Source organism: Stenella coeruleoalba, assembly GCF_951394435.1.
Source record: "Stenella coeruleoalba genome assembly, chromosome: 19".
Lineage (NCBI taxonomy): Eukaryota > Metazoa > Chordata > Mammalia > Artiodactyla > Delphinidae > Stenella > Stenella coeruleoalba.
In genome coordinates, this window is record NC_137165.1 from 10125752 (window position 1) to 10148771 (window position 23020).

General features: G+C 46.8%; 1 protein-coding gene across 1 annotated transcript; it reads left to right on the forward strand.

The window, feature by feature from the left end:
* Positions 1 to 20422: 20422 nt before the first annotated feature.
* GP1BA (glycoprotein Ib platelet subunit alpha) lies at positions 20423 to 22934 on the forward strand. Its single transcript, XM_079905085.1, has 2 exons — positions 20423 to 20808; positions 21039 to 22934. The coding sequence occupies exon 2, from the start codon at positions 21045 to 21047 to the stop codon at positions 22893 to 22895; it is 1851 nt and encodes a 616-aa protein (XP_079761211.1). The 5' UTR covers positions 20423 to 20808; positions 21039 to 21044; the 3' UTR covers positions 22896 to 22934.
* Positions 22935 to 23020: the final 86 nt, after the last annotated feature.

Sequence of the window (23020 nt, forward strand, 5' to 3'; positions counted from 1 at the left end):
CCTCTCGGTGAGGGCTGGGCCAAGGCTTGTTGTGATAAGTACAGATATGTATTTAAACATTAATAGGCACCTACAACGTTCCCTGCACAGGGCCAGATGCTCTGATTAAACAGATGAATAAGCCATGGCCCCAAGGAGGAGGGAGAGACCTCACAGGGTGAAAAGCAGAAACCACGGAGGCTGTAGGTAGGGTCCCGTGTCACTTAGCTTCTTTGCATTGCAAGAGTCAGATCCACCAGCTAGGTTTCCTGTAGGTTTCCACATGGACTGGGACAACATGGACCAACGTCAGAGACCAAGGCAGCCCTGGGGACCCACCAGTCCTGCCTCTGCTCTGTCTGCTCTGGGCTCCTCTCACACCTGCCTTTTCTCTCTACTTTGTATATCCTCTTTCTACTGTGTGGTCTCCGCTTTCTCGTGGCTTCTGCATCATTTCATCTAAGGTTTTGGCCACAAATTGACCTCGGCTTTTCTCTTCAGGTGCAGCCAATTCAGCCTTTGCTGCCCAACGCCATGAGGCTTCAGGTGCAGGCATGGAAGGGTGCTGGGGTGGGCCTAAGACACCCCGTTTACCGAGGGTGATGTATGTGGCCACTGGACCAGTGCCTTCCATCCCTTACCAACCCAGCCCGCCTCCTACACGTTTAGCTCCCAAAACACCCTGTCATGATTCCATTCTCACTGCCACAACTGAAGATGCGCTATATCCTTCCCGGCAGGAATGATACGTGATATCTTGCTGCCAAAAGTGATGGTGGCCGGGGCCCTTCAGAAAAGCTCTCAACCTCCGAGTCCAGTGTCGTCAGATTTACATACAGTTTCCTCCAGGTGTGATTTCTGTCCATTCCCCAAACTACGGGCTAAATCCTCAGTTTAATCACCATCACTACGTCATGTATAAACGATACATCACACACACACACACACACACACACACACACACACACACACACACACACATCATATAAGATACGATAATGGGAGAAAACCACACTTGGACCAACAACCTGCATGTCGGAGTAGTCTGGGGTGGAGGTACAGTGAGTAGAAATCCTCGTCCCTGATGCCCAAACCCAGGTACCGCAGCCTGGGTCGCTGGCCCCAGGCATCTATCACGTTCTACAGGAGAGCATTTTGCTGCAGTCCTCGGCCAGGTCTGTAACTCATGGGTGGAGGTCTTGCTCAGACCAGTGACTCCTGTGGGCATTTCTTGCAGAGTCAGCACATCAGAAAATCTGGGGAGTCTCCAGGAGGGGCTCTGACCTACCCCCCGCCCCTCCCCCACCCCACAGTTGTCCTTTCCTGCCAGTGCTGGGCCCAGAGCTGAGCCAGCATCTTTCCCGTGTTTGCTCAGGATGACCATTGCCTGAGGGCCTGAGACGCCGACACTGGTGGAGTCAAGCACCTGATCTAGGCCCGGGTTCTGTGCGTTATAATGAAAATTCCACAGAACCTCGGTGGGCTGCCCGGCACTTCTGTTTCTGGGGACGCCTTGACTTCCAAGCTGGAGCCAAAGATCTCAGCTCAACAGGAAGCCACTTCCTTCACCTCCTGGCTCTTGGCGGGTAACTCAGAACAGCTGCGCTGCCCCCGGCTGCCAGGCCTGCCGGCTGGGTTCCTTAGCCATCAGCACCTCACAGGGGAAACGTCCCCAAGCTGGCCTGCCGAGGCCCCGCCACAGGCAACAGAGGGGCTCCTCTTTCTTTCATGAACAGGGAGAGTGGGTCTGGCTGAGCCAGGACAGGGCAGTGACTTCTAGGCCGTCTCCCTCACTGGGACCTAAGCTCTTGGATCGCTGAGCCTTTGCTGGGTTCCTGTGTTCACGGCACATAGCACAGAGCCCAGGACATAACAGGCTCCATAAACGTTTACTGGATGAATAAGTAAGAATAAATGAATGTGTAATCTTCCCAGCACCCTCCCTTCTACTGAGAAGTGTTCTTCTCAAACCATGTGACCCCAGAGGAACTGCCAGGTACTTAGAGACACCTCCCCCGCCTGGCCCGAGTCATGGGTCCAGGGCAGGACACCTGACCCCAGCCAGGCTAAAGAAAGTCCTTCCTGGGAATTTTGTTAAACAGGAACTCAGGAAGTCAGTCTCTCCCTGCTGTAGGAGATCCAAGATGTGAAATTCAGATGCGTGAGGCAGCCACGTTCATTCCTTGCATTTTACGTGGAGTAAGAGAGAATGTGGCTGATACTCAAAGACGAGTAGAGACAAGAAAGGGCCTCCGGCAGCCCAGCCCCTGGTTCCAGAAATTCCTGAGGCCCAGGTGTGCTTGTCTCCTCCTGCAGGCTGGTTGCCCAACGATTCCTTTGATTGAATGAGGTACCTCAGTATCTTTCCAGTAAATCCCCCTTTTCTTGGCTTAAAAATATTAAGATTTAAGAAAAATAAACTGAGGGACTTCCCCGGTGGTGCAGCGGTAAAGACTCCACGCTCCCAATGCAGGGGGCCCGGGTTCAATCCCTGGTCAGGGAACTAGGTCCCACACGCCTACAGATTCTGCATGCCACAGCTAAAAAAGACCCTGCATTCCACAATGAAGATCCCGCACGCAGCAACAAATAGCCTATGTGCCACAACTAAGACCCAGCGCAGCCAATTAAATAAATATTTTTAAAAATTTATTAAAAAAAGAAAGCAAAACAGGTATAAAAGAAAACAAAAATGCCCAGGAAAAACCTCTCTGACAATAAAAAAGCAATACATGCCAACGCTAGAAAAATGCAAGAGTCCAGAAAGAAGCAGTGAAAATCAAAACCTTTCCTCTTCCCAAAGGTTAATAGCTTCCTGTAAATCAAATTCTCCAAGACCAAAGTCAAGCATATGTGTGTGAATATATGTATGTATACATACATACATACATGTTTACTTATTTATTTCACATATACAAGAAGCATCAGAGTATGTTTACTATTTTGTAGCTTTTTCTCACTCAGCGTATTGTAGAGATTGGCTTGTATCATCACACACAAGTCTTCCTCATTCTCCTTAACCGCCGCAGTGTTCTACTGCATGCATGTACCGTACATAATTTATGCAGTTCCCAATGGATAGACATTTAAGAAGCTAACCATTTTGGGTTTTGCAATCACATACTATGCAACCATATGCATGCATTTATCTTTGGCAGACCTTTATCCATAGGGTAAATTTCTAGCAGTGAAATTGCTAGAGCAAAGAGTTCATGCATTAGAAAAAAGCAACTACTGATGCCTTTTCCCATGTTGTTCTCCAAAAAGCATGCACACACTTACATTCACACCGACACAACATGAGGATACCTGTTTCCTCATACCCTCCCCAGGACAGCCTATTACCAAACGTAAAATTTTTTGCCAAACCAACAGGTGAACATTGCTCTCTCATTATTTTGATTTACATGCCTTGATTAAGAAAACTGAGGGTTTTTTCAGCAGTTATCTTGGCCATCTATATGTATATATTAAAAAAAACCCTGCTCATTCATATCAATGAACAAAATAATATTTATTCTAGTATATGAGAATCTGAACTATAATGAAGATAAAATATTACACCAATGTTGAAAACTAGGGGATTTTCCTGGAGGTCCAGTGGTTAAGACTCCATGTGTCCACTGCAGGGGGCGCAGGTTTGATCCCTAGTTGGGGAACTAAGATCCCACATGCCATGGTGTGGCAAAAAAAAATTTTTGTTTTTTGAAAACTAGGTTAATCAAATAAATGCTTTGGGACAACTGGAGAACCAATCATCAAAATAGCCACCAGACCCTCATCTTTTCTACCAGGTGGATCAGATATTTGAATGTAAATTGAAGCCAAGAAAGTCCTAGAATGAAACAAGGATTGATGTATTCATCATCCTGGAGAGAAGGTCTTTCTTCCCTTCCCTGGAGCCCAAAATCAGAGGCCATAAAGAAAAAGAAAAAAAATGCAGAAAGCTTCTGTAGGGTCAAAAAAATCAAAGGCAAGCAAATAACAAAGTGGGAGAAAATACCTGCAACCAGTGACATCTCCTTTATTAATAAAGTGCTCATAGAAGCCCTTAAAAAGCTGACAAGATGGTGAACTCACTTGGGCTGTTGGCTCTGTCCTCAAATGTAGACGCTCTGCTATAAAACTGTGAGAAACCCCCGGGGAGAGAGGAGGTGGTTGGTCCTGGTGTCGGAGGGAACTGGCAGCCAGAGTGGAAGGGTGGCTGGCTCCATTGGAAAGAGATGAAAAGGGTAAAGAGTCATAATAAATACCTTCAAAAAGGGAGGGCGGAAATGAAGGGGTAGGGGAAAGAGAGGGAGAAAGAGAGGAAGAGGAGGGAGGCAGCACAGCTGTCCCCTTGAGGGACCCTTGAGAAGCTGGGGACGCTGAGCACACCCAGGGCGCCCAGAGGCCCAGGGTGAAGGGTTTGCTCCCCCAGGGCAGCGCTCTCTGTACCGACTTGGGTAAAGAAGAAAAAAGTCCTTGGGACTTGGTACAGGAAAGAAAGTTCATACTCGTCATCTTGTTAAATGAAATCTCCAATCAACTTTTTAAAAATTAATTAATTAATTAATGTTTGGCTGCATTGGGTCTTCGTTGCTGTGCGCGGGCTTTCTCTAGTTGCATTGAGCCGGGGACTCTTCATTGCGGTGCGTGGGCTTCTCTTGTTGTGGAGCACGGGCTCTACGCGTGCAGGCTTCAGTAGTTGTGGCACACGGGCTTCAGTAGTTGTGGCTCATGGGGTCTAGAGCACAGGCTCGGTAGTTGTGGCGCACGGGCTTAGTTGCTCCGCGGCATGTGGGATCTTCCCAGACCAGGGCTCGAACCCGTGTCCCCTGCACTGGCAGGCGGATTCCTAACCACTGCACGACCAGGGAAGTCCCTCCAATCAACTTTTCACTTCAGGACAGAAGACAAGAAAATGAATCAGGAAGGAAAGTCTCAGTATCAGCCAGGAACCGAGAGCACCTTCACGGGAAGTTTCTACACCTCGCGGGCCTGGCTTCAGAGGTGATGCCACCGTAGATGCGTAGATGTGCCACCGGGATTCCGCCAATTTTGAAGGCCCAGGAGAAAATGATTCAAAGTCAGAGAAAAACAACTAAGAACTCCCAGTTCCTGACAGCCTGATGAAATGGGACTCCTCAAGCCAAGAGGATGCAAAAGGCAATTATAAATGAAGTGTGTTAGATCCAGTGGTTCATACTCCTAAACTCTCACTATTAACACTCTTAGTATTTATACTATTAATATTAAAAGTAGTGGCGGGACTTCCCTGGTGGTGCAGTGGTTAAGAATCCTCCTGCCAATGCAGGGGACATGGATTCGAGCCTTGGTCGGGGAGATCCCACGTGCCGCGGAGCAACTAAGCCCGTGCGCCACAACTGCTGAGCCTACGTGACTAGAGCCGGTGTTCCACAGCAAGAGAAGCCACTGCAATGAGAAGCCTGTGCACCACAACAAAGAGTAGCCTCAACTCGCGGCAACTAGAGAAAGCCTGTGCGCAGCAACAAGACCCAAAGCTGCCCAAAATAAATAAATTTATAAAAGCATGCATTTCCTACCTGACCCAGGAATTCCATTCCTAGGACTTTATCTGAGAGAGAGAAAAGCTTATGTCTGCCAAAGATTTGCACACAAACCAGATCAAGCGTTGCTTGGCTGCGAGGACCAATAGGAAGGGGCACAAGGGAATAGATGAAAATGTTGTCTTTTTTTTTTTCTGCGGTACGCGGGCCTCTCACTGCTGTGGCCTCTCCCGCTGCGGAGCAACAGGCTCCGGACGCGCAGGCTCAGCGGCCATGGCTCACGGGCGCAGCCGCTCCGCGGCATGTGGGATCTTCGCGGACCGGGGCATGAACCCGTGTCCCCTGCATCAGCAGGCGGACTCCCAACCACTGCGCCACCAGGGAAGCCCGAAAATGTTGTCTATCTTGATGGGGTGGTGATTACACGGATGGACACATTTGTCAAAACTCATGAAACTGTACACCTCAGATCTGTGTATTTCTCTGCATATATAAATTATTTCTCAATTTTAAAAGGTTATTAGGGAATTCCCTAGCGGTCCAGTGTTTAAGACTCCGCGCCTTCACCACCAAGGGCCTGGGGAACTAAGATCCCACAAGCCACGTGGTGTAGCCAAAAAAAAAAAAAAATTAAAAAGGTTATTAGTTTAAAAAATTAAAGTAAGACATTGTTTAAATGCACAACAGAGGACTACTTATAGAGCACAGACCTCGGTATTATAATTCTAAAAGGCCATTTTAAATACAGTCAGCCCTCTGTATACATGGACACAGAACCTGTGGATACAGAGGGCTGACTGTATATACCCCCAAACGGGGGAAATATCAGTAAACTGAAGCAGAACGAAGAAGTGACAAAGAATAGCTAGTGATGATATGGTGAGAGATCTCTTCTCCCAGCGAACCCACACCCAGGTAGCTTTATGGATGAGTTCTACCAAACTTTCAAGGAACAGATCATCTGTATTTTATATAATTTGTTCTGGAAAATAGAAAAAGAAGGCAAGCCAACGAGTTTTATGAAATTTTTACTCCAGCTAAGGATAGACAAGAAAATAAAAATATAGGCTTCACTCACTTAGGAACATTAAATGTGAAAATCCTATATAAAATACAGGCCAACCAAATCCAAAGTTTATTGGAAAAGAGATTATCCAAACTGATTAAGTCAAGTTTGCCCTGGGAATGCCAGGATGATGTGCCACTCCACATTCTTCCTCCCTGACGGAACCCCATCTTGCTGGGAATAGCATGTGTGCCCCAGACCCCAGGGCTGAGTCACCATTAGTCACAGCCATTCCCAGCTCCCCTGCCAGACACTCAGAATGCAAACCTCTCTTGCAGCCAGAAGCACCGTGATCCGTTTCTGACTAATGACACCAGGACAAGTCAGCTGGGGGAGCAGGAGTCTGTGAAACTTTAACCTTTCTGGTGAAAGGACAGTCACTTATGGTTAGGCAGTTTTGTGCTTCTTTTCCTGCTCTTTCCCTTTCACCACCAGATTTATGCCTTTGAATGTGGTAGCCAGCTTGCACTCATGAGGTGACTAGCATGAGGACAAAAAGCCAGTGTGCTGAGGATGGCAAAATAGAACGATGGACCCCTTCTACTGGATGACACCATCAAGCTGCTGGACCAACCTGAGATGGTCCATCTCCAGACTGCTTGTTAAGAAGTTACTGCCCTTTGGGAATTCCCTGGCAGTTCAGTGGTTAGGACTCCGCACTTTCACTGCCAAGGGCCCGGGTTCAATCCCTGGTTGGGAACCCTCAAGCCACAATGAGCGGCCAAAATAAAGAAATAAAATTTTAAAAAAAATTAGAAGAAGTTACTGCCCTTAGGTTTTAAGATACAATTACTGGTATTCTGTTACATGCAGCTGAGACCATTTCTACCGATTCAAATGGTTTATCATCAGAAAATCTACCACTATTATTAATTACATTAGTGGAATAAAGGAGAAAGAGCACATGATTGCATAATTTGAAATAGGAAAAGCTCAGAGTGCAATGCCTGATTTTTTTTTTTTTTTTTCTTTCTGTACGTGGGCCTCTCACTGTTGTGGCCTCTCCCATTGCGGAGCACAGGCTCCGGATGCGCAGGCTCAGCGGCCATGGCTCATGGGCCCAGCCTCGCCGCAGCATGTGGGATCTTCCCGGACCGGGGCAAGAACCCGTGTCCCCTGCATCGGCAGGCGGACTCCCAACCACTGTGGCACCAGGGAAGCCTAATTTTAATCTTTAAAACTTCAGAAAACTAGGAATAGAAACAACTTATCTACGTTGAAAGACCATATATTAAAAACGTGTAGGGGGACTTCCCTGGTGGCGCAGTGGTTAAGAATCTGCCTGCTGGGCTTCCCTGGTGGCGCAGTGGTTGAGAGTCTGCCTGCCAATGCAGGAGACACGGGTTCGAGCCCTGGTCCGGGAAGATCCCACATGCTGCGAAACAACTGAGCCTGTGCGCCACAACTGCCGAGTTTGCGCTCTACAACCCACAGGCCACAACTACTGAAGCCCATGTGCCGTAACTACTGAAGCCCGAGCGCCTGGAGGCCGTGCTCCACAACAGGAGAGGCCACCACAATGAGAGGCCTGAGCGCCACAGCAAAGAGTAGCTCCCGCTCGTCGCAACTGGAGGGAGCCCACGTGCAGTGGCCAGGACCCAATGCAGCCAGAGATAAATGAATAAAATAAATAAACTTAAAAAAAAATAATCTGCCTGCCAATGCAGGGGACACGGGTTTGAGCCCTGGTCTGGGAAGATCCCATATGCCGCAGAGCAACTAAGCCCGTGCACCACAACTACTGAGCCTGCACTCTAGAGCCTGCAAGCCACAAGTACAGAGCCTGCATGCTGCAACTACTGAAGCCCACACGCCTAGTGCCTGTGCTCCACAACAAGAGAAGCCACCGCAATGAGAAGCCCATGCACCACAACGAAGAGCAGCCCCTGCTCTCCGCAACTAGAGGAAGTCTGTGCACAGCAATAAAGACCCAACGCAGCCAAAAATAAACTGATTAATTAATTTAAAAAACCAAACCTATAGGGGACTTCCCTGGTGGTCCAGTGGTTAAAATTCCATGCTTCCAATGCAGGGGGCATGGGTTCAATCCTTGGTTGGGGAACTAAGACCCCCCACATGCCTTGTGGCATGGCCAAACAAAACAAAACAACCCTATAATTAACATATTTAATGATTCCCTCCCTGTAAACCTGGGTATAATATGGGATTGCCACTACTGCAACATTGGGGGTCCTGACCCATGTGCTAAGATAAGAAAAAGAAATAAGCAGTATAGAGACAGGAAAGGTAAAGGTAAACCTGTTGTCACCTGCGATGATATGATCACCTATGTAGAAAATCTATCAGAAACAATAAGCAAACTATTCGAACCAATAGGAGAGTCAGGGATTTTGATGGCTACAGGAAAAATTTAATACTAATAGCTATCCATTAAAATTTTAATCAACTAGGAATTATAGAAAACAAAATATCATTCATAACAGTAATAAGATATATAAAGTATTCAGAACTTAATTAAGAATGTCCTTTACATTTACATAAAGCGTTTTTGGAAAAAAATTGAAACTGTTAAAGGACATGAAGTTTCGGTATAAATAGATCAACTATTTGTTTGGATGGGTCAACTCAATATTATAAAGATGTTAATTCTCCCTAAAATAATATATGTTATATTTTCAGGAACTTGACAAACTTATTCCAAAATGTATATGACAGTATAGAGGTACATGAATAGCCACACTGGTTTTGAAAAAGAAGAGAAAAGATGAGTGAATCACCCTGCCAAAGAGTAAAACATATCATGAAAGCCATAGCAAACAAACAACAGCAAACACACACACACACAGTTGGTGTTGCTCAGTAACTGACAAGAGGAGGAAACTGACCAGAGAGTGAAGAAACAGCCCATGTGCCTATGGAAGCTTGATATAGGATAAAGGTCGGATGATGTCAGTGGGATCAAGGTAGGTTAGCGGATAGGGTACGTAGCCACCTCATGCTACGGAGGAAAAAAGAAAAAAAAAAAGCTGTATCCCTACCTCATACCATATACAAAAGTAAACTCCAGAGAGATTAAGGACTTTAAAACATACGGTAAAACTACAAAGCTAACAGAAGAAAATGTAGGAGAGTATCTTTGTGACCTTGAGGTGGAATCTTCTTAAACAAAATACCAAACCCACAAACCATAAAGGGAAACATGGATGGATTTGAATACATTAAAATTGAGAATCTCTGTTCAGGAGCCTGGGGTTTCTTTGGGCCTGAGCCACTCATCTCCTTGCATGGTCCTGCAATAAACCTTTCCCTGCTCCAAAAAAAAAAATAATTTCTGTTCAGACACACAGACATAGAGAACAGACTTGTGGTTGCAGGTGGTCGGGGGAATGGATGGATTGGGAGTTTGGGATTAGCAGACGCAAACTGTTGCATAGAGAATGGATGAACAACAAGGTCCTACTGGGGATTTTCCTGGAGGTCCAGTTGTTAAGAATCCGCCTTCTACTGCAGGGGACACAGGTTCGATCCCTGGTGGAAGAACTAAGATCCCGCATGCCTCGGGACAACTAAGCCCATGTGCCGCAACTACTGAGCCCGTGCAATCTGGAGCCCAGGCGCCACAACTAGAGAGAAGTCCACACGCCGCAACAAAGAGCCCACTGGCCGCAACAAAAGATCCTGCATGATGCAACTAAGACCTGACACAGCCAAATAAATAAATAAATAAATAAATAAAAGAGGTCCTACTGTATAGCACAGGGAACTATATTCAATATACCGTGATAAACCATAATTGAAAAAAATATGAAAAAGAATGCATATATATAGATACAAAACTGAATTACTTTGCTGTACAGAAATTAACACAACATCCTATATCAACTATACTTCAATAAAATAAATTTTTTAAATAAATAAATAAGAAGAGAGTTTCTGTTCAACAAAGGACATCACAGACCCTACCCACTGTTTTCTGCCTCCTCTGCTTACATTCATTCACTATTGGATAAATATTTATTAAACACTATGCCAGGCACTGGAGCTACAACGGTGAACAAAATACACAACAGTGAACATGATCCCTGCAGAAATGTGGCTGGACTGGCATTGTTGAGTGACAGAGCAGGGCCAGTACATTCTCCAAAAACGGCCTCTTTTCAGCAAAATGTGCAGGTAGTATTTTGGCAGGATCGTTGTTAAGACTATAATAAAAAGACACTAGAGGAAGCAAATAAAAGTGAGGTATGAGACACAGAGAGACAAGCCAAGGCGGTGTCTTATTTGATGTGGTCATTCCCTTCAATCCATGCAGTAGTTTCTACCCCCTAGAGCACGGGCCATGTTTCTGAGTGCCTGCTGTCCCAAAGCTTGCCGTCTAGAGGGGTAGACAGACATTAAAACAAAGTATCATCATAGCTTTGGCAGGGTTGTAGGGAACTTACATGCAGTAACAATCCAGTCTAGGGAGCTCAAAGAACAATTACCCATCCCTCCCAGAAATGATCCAGAGCTAGAGCCACCAAACCATCATAGCCCCCCTGACGGAGCACTCACGCTTAGAGTCCGAGAGGCCCCAGGGGCTGGCCCAGCTAGTGGCTTTACCATACAAACACTGGATAGAAATATTCCATTCCACCTGCTGAAACTCAGGTTCAGTTCCATGAAACCCCACTTCTTTCTTCCTTTCTTCCTCCCTCCCTCCCTCCTTCCTTCCTTCCTTTCTTTCGGCTGAGCCAAGTCTTAGTTGCAGCACACGGGATCTTCGTTGCGGCATGTGGACTTCTTAGTTGCAGCATGTGGACTCCTTAGTTGTAACATGCAAACTCTTAACTTGCAGCATGCACGCGGGATCTAGTTCCTCAACCAGGGATCGAACCGGGCCCCGTGCATTGAGAGTGCAGAGTCTTACCCACTGGACCACCAGGGAAGTCCCGAAACCACACTTCTGATTCTACTTTTTGTTTTAGTTGGGTTCTTTTGGTTACAAGGAAAAGGAATGAAGTTGAATCATTCAACCTTCACAACCTTCACATTTTTCAACCTTCACAGCCATAATTGATTCGTGCAATGGGTGATCCTGGCTAAAGTTTGATTAGGAACCCAATATTTACATGCTGTCAAAGTACCTCCCCACAAAAGTGCTTCTTAGTTACAAAAGGAAAAATAGTATCTTGATAATGGAGACTGGGTGGATTCCCCTTCACCAAGCTCTCAAGGTTTTAACATCACCAGTAATGGGTCAAATTGATATAACATATCTCCTGAAATAATTCAATGAGAAAGACACACCACTCTTGTAATATTCCTGCCAGAAAAACAACCCAAATCCAATCGTGAGAAACATCAGATAAATTGAGGGAAACTCCACATAACTGAGGGATATTCTGTGTAAGTACTGGATGACAGTTTTCAAAAATGCCAAAGTCATGAAAAATAAAAACAGGTTAAGGAACTAAAGGAAACTAAGAGATATGGTCCTGGATTGGATCCTGGACTGGGGAAAAAAGCTATAAAGGACGTATTTCAGACAATTGGCAAGATGGGAAAATGAACTATGTATTGGATACTAGTATTGTATCAATATCAAATTTCTTGAAATTAATAACTATACTGCAGTTATGTAAGAAAATGTCCTTGTTTTTAGGAAATATGTTAAAATATTAGTGGTAAAGGACATGATGTCTCCAACTTACTCTCAAATGGTTCAGGAAAAAACACATAAGATGGGCTTCCCTGGTGGTGCAGTGGTTGAGTCCGCCTGCCGATGCAGAGGACACGGGTTCGTGCCCCGGTCCGGGAAGATCCCACATGCCGCGGAGCGGCTGGGCCCGTGAGCCATGGCCGCTAAGCCTGCGCGTCTGGAGCCTGTGCTCCGCAATGGGAGAGGCCACAACAGTGAGAGGCCCGCGTACCGCAAAAACAAAACAAAACAAAACAAAAACAAAAAACACGTAAGAGAGAAAAAGTGATAAAGCGAACGAGACAAAATGTTAACAAATGGTGAGTCCCAGCCAAGCTGATACATAAAATTAACCATCACAATTTACATGTGATGTTTATTGTCAACTGCAATAAACTTAGAAGTTTGCAATAAAAAGTTAGCCAAATCCACCTGAGAGCTTTCTGGTCCTGGGATGATGGAATAGATTTACTTTTTCCTATTCCACCTGCTGGGTAACAACTAGACATTATATATAAAGCAAACATCAAGAGACAAAGATGGAGAGAGGAAGGCAGAAAGGCTAGGGACCTCAGGATCCACGGAATAGCACGAAGATGGTGAGTTCCCTGGGTTTTCTTTTTGCCTCGAATGTCCCAGACTTGGAGGTAAAGAAATCAGCAACCTGGAATCACCACAGACACAGCCCCAACAAAAGCCTGCTCTCTCTAGCCAAAGGGGCAGGAAAGGGGCAGCCTAATAAGACAGAAAACTTCGAAAATAACCACTCGATTCCAGCCAAATATTACAGAAAAACTTCGGCCCCACCCACACCCAGACCAGCAAAGACCAAGTGATGAGCATAGATTTCCACCCTCCCCAGGCTTGCCATGAGGCACCCCAACATCTCTGCCAGGGTGGTTTCTAAGAAGGCCAAGGAGGGTGAGGGGACTTTCACCCCAGCCCGCTGGTAATGTGGCCTCTCACACCCAGGGTCCATGGAGACTATGTGGGAGCCTGGACTTCATCCAGACTGGCAGTCACAAGGCATCCCTGCTGGGGTGGTGTTCGAGGAGTCCTCCTGGAGAGAAAACTTTCACTCATTTCTGCAGTACTGAGGCCATTCTCACCCAAGGGGCAGTGGAGACCACATGGGGAACTAGAACTCCCACCCTCATCCATGAGATGTCAACAGAGGCTGAATGGGAAACTTGAACTTCTGCCTCCACCTGGCAGTAAAAGTAAAAAGGCAGCAACACCCTTTTCCCTGCCAGAGCAGCGGCAGAAAAAGCCAGCTGAAACAGAAGGGTTAAATAAGATCCAGCGTCTCATAAAATAACTTTAAGATGTCCATGTTTCATTAAAACTTAGTCATCATGGGGCTTCCCTGGTGGTGCAGTGGTTAGGAGTCCGCCTGCCAATGCAGAGGACACGGGTTCGAGCCCTGGTCCGGGAAGATCCCACATGCCGCGGAGCAACTAAGCCCATGTGCCACAACTACCGAGCCTGCGCTCTAGAGCCCGTGAGCCACAGCTACTGAAGCCCGAGTACCTAGAGCCCGTGCTCCGCAACAAGAGAAGCCACCGCAATGAGAAGCCCGCGCACTGCAACAAAGAGTGGTCCCCACTCGCTGCAACTAGAGAAGGCCTGCATGCAGCAACGAAGATCCAACGCAGCCAAAAATAAATAAATAAAAATTTATTTAAAAAAAATTTAGTCATCATACCAAAAACTGGGAAAAGCTCAAATTGAATGAAAAAAGCCAATCCGTAACTGCCACCACACAAAGTACAGAGATGTTAGGACTATCTGAAAAATACTTTAAAGCAGCCACGATAAAATGCTTTAACAAGAAATTATGTATATGCTTGAAACAAATGAAAAAATAGAAAGCTTCAGCAAAGAAATAGAAGATCTAGAGAAGAACCAAATGGAAATTTTAGAGCTGAAAAATATAATAACTGAAACGAAAGGTCAGGGAACAGGCTCAACAATAGAATGGAGGGGACAGAGAAAAGAATCAGTGAGCTGAAAGATTGAATAATAGAAATCACCCATTCTGAACAACAGAGAGAAACAAGACTAAAAAAACATAGTCTCCCATGGGAGCTGTGGGACTATAACAAAAGATCTACTATTGTGTCAACAGAGCCCCAGAAACAGAGGAGAAAGAGGATGAGGCTGAAACAGAGGAGAAAGAGGATGAGGCTGAAACAGTTCTCAAAGAAATAATAGCTGAAAACTACCCAAATTTGGCAAGAAACATAAACTTACACATGTAAGAAGCTGAGCAAACCCCAAACAGGATAAAGTCAAAGAATAACCCAAAGATAAAGCCCCCCCAAATAAACATGCAACTACCACATGACCCAGAAATTGCATTCCTGAGCAATTTTTCCCAGGGAAATGAAGACTTATGTTCACACCCAAATCTGCACATTAGTGTTTATAGCAGATCTATTTGTAATAAGCCAATAGCTGGAATCGGTCCACACGTCCTTCCATTCGTAAACAGATAAACTGCAGAACATACATACTAGGGAAGACTACTCAGAAATAAAAAGAAATGGACTCCTGACGCACACAACAGCCTGTACGAATCTCCAGAGAATTATGCTGCGTGGAAAGAAAAAGTTCCAAAAGGTTATATACTGTATGATCCCATTTATATAACATTCTTGAAACGACAAGATTATAGCAATGAAGAACAGATTAGTAGTTGTCAGGGGGTAAGGAGGGGTGGGGAGGTAGAAAGGAAGAGGGTAAGGCTATCAAAGAGCAACACGAGGAAGCCTTATGGTGACGGAAATGTTCTGATAGAACAATGTCAGTATCATGGTTGTGATATTGTATGTACTACAGTTTTTAAAAAATATTTATTTATTTGGCTGTGCCGGGTCTTAGTCGCGGCATGCAGGATCTTTAGTTGCGGCATGTGGGATCTAGTTCCCTGAAGGGGGATCGAACCGGGGCCCCCTGCCTTGGGAGCACAGAGTATTAGCCACTGGACCACCAGGGAAGTCCCTGTACTACAGTTTTGCAAGATATTACCATTAGGGAAAATTGGGTAACGAGTACACGGAATCTCTGTCTTATTTCTTACAACTGCATGTGAATCAATAATTATCTCAAAACAAAAAGTTTAATTTTTAAAAGTCTACCTGAAATTTAAAAAAATATCTTTGTAAGTAATTCTACTTTTAAAAAAAGAAAAGAAAAAATAGAAAATACAATCTTTAAGCCCATTATGTTGCAAGTAACAATTCCAATACCAATCAGTTTAAGGAATAAATAAGAGGAGTTTTGGCTCACTGAACTTCAAAATTGGTTTGACACAGCATTTCAATGATGCCAAGGAGATTGTTTTTTCATTATACCTCTCCTGACATTAGCTTCATCCTAAGGCCAGATCCCCTTGTGATCACAAGATGTGTGCCAACAGCTCACCTGGGGTTACATATTTCCTTGTCTACAGCCAGAGAAAGTATGCATACCTCAAGCATCCAACAGAAGTCTTGGGCTTCGTTATGAAAGGACCAACTTACTTCCTGTGTCTGTGCTTGGACCAATCATTCTGACCATGGACTACCCTGACCAGCTTGTATCAGGGTCCTTGTCAAAGGGGAGGAAGTCTAGTGACTGACTTAGGTTCACTCATGCAGCTGGGATAGAGTCATTCGCACGAAAAATTCTAAGGATGGGGAAGGAGTAATTTCTCAAAAGAAAAAAGAAGAGGAAAAGCTGAATGGGTCTCGAGTAGACCTCCAGCTAACGACTTCTGCTCAAACTCTTTAAAAATGAACCACAACCAGAGCCCTGAATTGGATTTCTTGGGATGCATGCAACAGAAATCAACTCTACCTAACTTAATCCAACACAGACTTCTTGGAAAGATGCAGAAGCTCACGGGGTACAAGTGAACACTGGAAATCCAGGACTGCTCAGGGATTAGGCAGGCTGAGGAATTAGTAGCACGAACTATTCTACAGCTTTTCCTGAGCACTCTGTTGAAATGAATCAAGTCCAGTTCTATTTTCTCTTCTTTTATCACCTCATTCACCATTTGAAATCCTAGGAGAGGGAGTATGGTTGTCCATGATTAGGTCACATCTCTGGGCTGAACTCAGGTGGTAACTGGAAGGGTCTAGTGGAAGGAACTTCCAAGGACACTTTGGTTTCCAAAGCAAGAGGCCAGAATACCTACACCCATCAAGTTTGCACTAATCTGGGGAGGTGTAATCTCTTAAAAGGAAATGGGGGTCCTCTTATTTTAGAGGAATAGATGCTGGATATAAAAATTGCAAATATTCATCTTGGGTATTAGATGATAAAAAATGTGAGATGGCACAAAGCAGCACTCAAATGAAAAGTATAAATTAAGTGAATTTACCTGAAAAGCAAGAAAGATTGAAAATAAGTCAACGAAGATTTCAACTCAAGAAGGTAGAAAGAGAACATGAAAATAAGCTCATCAGAAACTAACAAAATGTTGTAAATCAACTATACTTCAATAAAATAAATTTTAGGGACTTCCCTGGTAGTCCAGTGGTTAGGACTCTGTGCTCCCAATGCAGGGGGCCCAGGTTCTATCCCTGGTCGGGGAACTATATCCCACACGCCGCAACTAAGAGCCTGCATGCTGCAACTAAAAAAAAAGGTCCCACATTCCCGCATGCCACAATGAAGATCCCGTGTGCCAAAGCTAAGACCCGGCGGGGCCAAGTAAATAAATAAATAAACAAAAATATTGTTTAAAAAGACAATCCTTTAAAAATAAATTGGTTAAAAAAAGAAAATAAGCTCAAAGTATGAGAAATTATTAAAGATAAAAGTAGACACCTGTCATCAAATAAAAAACCCCAACAATTGACTAGTAAAATAATAAATCTGGTTCTTTAGTCCAATAAAATAGACCAATCTTTGGCAAGTCTGGCGAATAAAGAAAGAAGGGCAGGGAGGAAGACAGAAAAGAGAAAGAGCAAAAATACAAATAAACAACATTAGGGGTCATAACTACAGATATGGAGATTTTAACAAATGATAGAAGTATAAAATGCTCAAACTTGCAATAATAAATTGAACTGCCACATGAACTAGATATTTTATTAGAAAAATATCAGTTACCAAAATTGACTCAAGATGTAGAAACTTCAATAGACAAACAATCAGAGTAGGAATTGGAAAGGTATTCAAGGAGCTTTCCCCCAAACGTCATCAGGTCCAGACGGTTTCATAGATGAATTCCACCAAAACTGCATGGAAAATCCCTATGATCTCTAACTTTTCCAGAGGCTCTAAAAATTTCCAATTTATTTTACAAGGCCAGTATAACTCTGACAACAAAATAAAAGAACAGAATAAGACAAAGGCCCCTCAAAAGAAATCTATGGGCCACTCCTATTTTCTAACTTCGATGTAAAAGTTCTAACTAAAATGTGAGCAAACCAACCTATAATTATATTTAAAGAATAATTCATAATGGCCAAGTAGGGTTACTCCCAAACATTCAAAGATGTAATATTAGCAACAATTCAGGATGTCGACATGTGAAGAAAATAAAACATTAGGACCATTTCAGTAGGTCCCAAAGTATATGACTCTCTTCTCTATGTCTGCAAAATCCTTCAACTTAGAAATCTCTGGAGAAGCAGAACCTGCCTCCTATTACAGAAGCTGAAAATGCCAGATACTTGCTTTCCCAGACTCCCTTGCAGCTGGGTCACAGGTACAAGCCCAATCAGACTCACACCCAGACTCTGAATCAGGAGTGAGTATCACAACGGGGTAGGGATGATGCAGGATTCTCTCTGTGCAGCCGGGAGGTTGTGGTAACACTGAGTTCCTGGCTCAGCAGCTGCAGTGGAGCAAGCTTCAGCAACCTGGTCTTGCAGCAGGAGCAGAGATTTGCTCACCAGACTGGTTCTGCAGCCTGGTTCTGGGCACTGCTCCTAGCTACACAGTCCCACGTCTGGTTCTGCAGCCCTCACTGAGAAGTCTGTGAAGTAGCCAACATATTTTTATTTTTATTTTGGCCGCACCACGCGGCATGCAGGATCTTAGTTCCCTGACCACTGTCCCCTGCAGTGGAAGCGTGGAGTCTTAACCACTGGACTGCCAGGGAAGTCCAAAATGTATTTTTAATAAATTCCTTTTCAGCCTAAATTAGGCAGAACATTTCCTGTTACTTACAACTAAAAATCCTAATTGGTGCCAAAGCAGCAAAAAAACCAACCGCCTTCGGGGCCTTACTCCAGGTCAGGGCCTCTGTGTATGCAGCTCTCCCCCTCACTTCTTGCTGCTTAGTGCCTCATTTCCTCCATGTTTTCAAGTACTTTTTGCAGCCGGCAAATTATATACATGGCAAGTCTATGGATTAACTGCATCTGGCTCAAGTGTCCACCCCTTGTCCAGTCAGCAGATAGGAGCAGGCTCATGCGGCTGCATGGTGCCCCTTCTAGGGACAGTTGATAGGACAGTTTCATCATTGGAAGGGGCCATGGACCAACAGATATGATGGCTGACTTTCTGAAACAGGCACCTTACCTGGTCTTGGGAAATCCTGAAAGGCTTTCCAGAGGGAGAAATTCTGGGCTGGAACCTTCCAGATAAGTAAGAGTTAGGCAGAAGGGGATAAGGGGTGAGAAGAAGGGTCCAGGCACAAGAAAGAGAATAACCTAGAGTGAAGGGTGGAGTGTTAAGAGATGGGGCTGGACAGGTGAGCAAGAGTCAGATCACGCAGGACCCCGTAGGCCATGTTAGGGACGTTAGACTCCCTCCTGAGGGCTACAAGGAGCCATTGGTGACTTTCAGGCAGTGGAAGGATATGAGCAAATCTGCATTTCTGAACGACCACTTAGGTGGGGAGAAGGAGGGGAGTTAGAAAGTTGGGAGAGCATTGGGGAGGCTGCTGCAGTGAAGCAGTGGAGAGAACATGGCACCCTGGACAAGGAATGGTGGCAGGGGGGATGGGAAGGGGTGGGTTTGAGGGGCATCAGGAGGTAAAATCAGGGACTTCCCTGGCGGTCCAGTGGTTAAGACTCCACGCTCCCAATGCAGGGGGCCTGGGTTCAATCCCTGGACAGAACTAGATCCTGCATGCCACAATGAAGATCCCACATGAGGCAACGAAGATCCCGTGTGCTGCAAATAAGACCCGGCGTAGCCAAATAAATAAACTAATTAATTAAAAAAAAAGAATTCTTAAAAAAAAAAAAGGAGGTAAAATCAGCTGGACCTGGTAGCAGGTTGCACGTGGGAGTGGAGGGGGGGAGTTAAAGATGACTATCAGGGATGTTTGTTCTGGCTGAAAGGCTATAGATAAATGAGTGGATGACAGAACCGCTCACCAGGTTGGACAACGCAGGAGGATTAGCTCTTTGGAGACAGATGATGAGCTCAGTTTTGAACATATTGCTTCAGGGCCTTTGGGAGAGCCAAGAAATCCAAAAGGCAGTGGGACATATGTGTTCGGGTCTCAGGAGAGGGGCCTGGGCTAGAGACAAAGATTTGAGAGTCACTGGGGGACAGGTGGTGGTCGAAGGCAAGGGAATGGACAAGGAGACTCTCAGGTGTTCGTGCAGCATAAGAGAAGAGGAGGGCCAAAGACCGAATTCTGGGGGCATGTTAATTTTTCATGAAGGGCAGGGGAAGAAGAATCCACAAAGGACATTGAGAAGGGTCAGCCAGAGAGGCAAGAGGAAAACCAAGAAAAACTTACTCTCAGATAAACAACAGGGTCCTACTGTGTAGCAGAAGGAACTGTATTCAACACCCTGGGATAAACCATAATGGAAAGAACATGAAAAAGAATGTGTATATGTGTATAACTGAGTCACTTTGCGGTAACAGCAGAAATGAACACAACATTGTAAATCAACTATACTTCAATAAAAAATAAGCTTAAAAATAAATTTAAAAAGAAAAACCTAAAAAAGGAAAAAATTACTGTCATGAGTCCCAAAGTGGGAGTGGCCACAGGTGTTCAGGCTTCGGAAAACAAGATCAGGTGGAGGAGTGCCCAGTGGATGGAGAGGCTTGGGGGTCAATGGCGACCATGGTAAGAACTGAGTCCATGGAGTGGGGGTGGGGGAGAAACAGCCTAGAGTGGGATGAGGAGGGAGGGGGAGGCGAGGGTAAAAGTTAGGCAGTTCGAAGAATGCCGCTGTGGGACTTCCCTGGCGGTCCAGTGGTTAAGACTGCACTCCCAATGCAGAGGGCACGAGTTCGGGGAAGATCCCGCATGCTGTGTGGTGTGGCCAAAACAAAGAAAAGAAAGAAAAAAAAAGAATGCAGCTGTGAAGCGGAAATGACAAGGGCAGCTGGAGAGGTTTTTTTAAAAGCTGGAAGAGAGTGGTGGCTGGAGTCCACCCCCAATCTCCTGGTGTAGGAGGACAGTAGGCAAGAACAGGACCAAAAGGAGGGCTTGGGGAAAGTTGTGGAAGGAGGTGATAAAGGCCTGTGTCCGGGAGCGAGACCGTTCCCCGGGTCCCAGGAGCCCCTATCAGGCTGGCATTTCCTCCCCATCTCCACCCCCTTCCTGCCGCTGACCAGGCCCTCCCTGGAGCTGGAAGAGAGAAGGCCCAAGTCACACCCTGGAAGAAGCTCTGTGGCTCCGGAGGTCTTTCTGCTGGCCCGTAAGCTGGGGCCGGGGGAGGAGGGGGCCTGAGGGACGGATACCAGCCAAGGACCTGGAGCTAGCAGTTTAGGCTTCGGGGGGCAAGGGGAGGAGAAGGGAGTGGAAGGGGGGAGGTGTGGGAGCTGAGTTTCTGGAAGGGATCCTGGAGGCTGCAGTGGGGGCTAGGGCCTGGAGGAATACTGCCGGGGGGCGGAGGGGTGCCCACTCTCAAGCTCCCCTTGCCCACAGGTCCCCATGCCTCTCTTCCTCTTGCTGCTCCTGCTGCCAAGCCCTTCGCACTCCCACCCCATCTGTGGCATCAGCAAAGTGGCCAGCGAGGTGGAAATGAACTGTGAAAATAAGGGGCTGAAGGCGCCACCTCCAGATCTGCAAGCAGAAACCAACATCCTCCGCCTGGGTGGGAACCCCCTGGGCACCTTCTCCACGGTGTCCATGGTGAGTCTGACTCACCTCACTCAGCTGCACCTGGAGAAGAGCCAGCTGACCAGCCTGCAGACTGACGCGACACTGCCCCGGCTGGAGACCCTGATTATATCCCACAATACGCTGAGAAGCCTGCCCTTGTTGGGACGGGCGCTGCCAGCACTCTATACCCTGGACGTCTCCTTCAACGAGCTGGCCTCATTGTCTCCTGATGCCCTGGATGGCCTGAGCCACCTCCATGAGCTCTACTTGCGTGGCAACAAGCTGAAGACTCTGCCCCCCGGGCTCCTGCAGCCCACGCCCAAGCTGAAGAAGCTCAACCTGGCTGAAAACGGGTTGAGTGAGCTGCCCCCTGGGTTCCTGGATGGGTTGGAGGAACTTGACACCCTCTACCTCCAGCGGAACTTGCTGCGCACGATACCAAAGGGCTTCTTCGGGGACCTCCTCCTGCCTTTTGCTTTTTTCCACGACAACACCTGGTTCTGTGACTGCGGGATCCTCTATTTCAGCCACTGGCTGCAGGACAATGCCAACAACGTGTACATATGGAAGGAGGGTGTGGACGCCAAGGCCATGACCCCCAACGTGACGAGCGTGGGGTGTGTCAATTTGCCCAACACGTTTGTCTACACCTACTCAGGGGAGGGCTGCCACACCCCTGGCGACAGGGACAGCATAGACTACGATGTCTACGAAGAGGATGACAAGGTGTCTACCACAAGGGCTGCGGGCAGCTTCTCTACCCACACCAGTGCCCACACCACCCACTGGGGCCTGCTTTACTCACTGCCGACTGCTCCGCTAGGCCCCCAAGTGTCCTCCTTGCCTCCAACTAAGGAACAGACCACGTTCCGAATTTCTACAGGACCCATCACATTCTCCAAAACTCTAAAACCCACCCCAGAGCCCACAAGCCCAAGCACCCCAGAGCCCACAAGCCCGAGCACCCCAGAGCCCAGAGCCCCGAGCACCCCAGAGCCCAGAGCCCCGAGCACCCCAGAGCCCACAGCCCCGAGCACCCCAGAGCCCAGAGCCCCGAGCACCCCAGAGCCCAGAGCCCCGAGCACCCCAGAGCCCAGAGCCCCGAGCACCCCAGAGCCCACAGCCCCAAGCACCCCAGAGCCCACAAGCAAGACCTCAGAACCCACCGTATCCTTAACCTCCACTGAACCCACTTCACTTCCCACTATCTTAGAATCCACCACAGCCACCATCTCTGAATTTGTCAACCTCCTGAAGGCCCAGGGGGTGGCTCAGTGGAATGTGGAGAGTTCCAGAAACGACCCTTTTCTCAACTCTGACTTTTGCTGCCTCTTCCTGGGCTTCTATATCTTGGGTCTCCTCTGGCTCCTGTTTGCCTCTGTGGTCCTCATCCTGCTGCTGTTCTGGGTCCAGCACGTGAAACCACAGGCCCTGGCCACAGTCACACACACCTCGCATCTAGAGCTGCAGAGGGGAAGGCAAGTGACAGTGGCCCGGGCCTGCCTGCTTTTCCTCCAAGGCTCGCTCCCCACTTTCCGCTCTAGCCTCTTCCTGTGGGTGCGGCCTAATGGCCGTGTGGGGCCTCTGCTGGCAGGACGGCGGCCCTCAGCCCTGAGCATGGGTCGTGGCCAGGACCTGCTGGGGACAGTGGCTGTTAGGTACTCTGGCCACAGCCTCTGAGGGGGGGGTGGTTTGGGGACCTCGAGAGAGACTCTGATGGGCTTTCCTATTGGGATCTAGCTGGGGGCGGGTGGGTACAGAGTAGAGGGTCGGGGGAGGGCTTCGTTACTGCTTCTTTGTCAGGA

Bases quoted from the DNA above. Each gene is read 5' to 3' on its own strand.
- GP1BA (XM_079905085.1), top strand. From the start codon at position 21,045: ATGCCTCTCTTCCTCTTGCTGCTCCTGCTGCCAAGCCCTTCGCACTCC.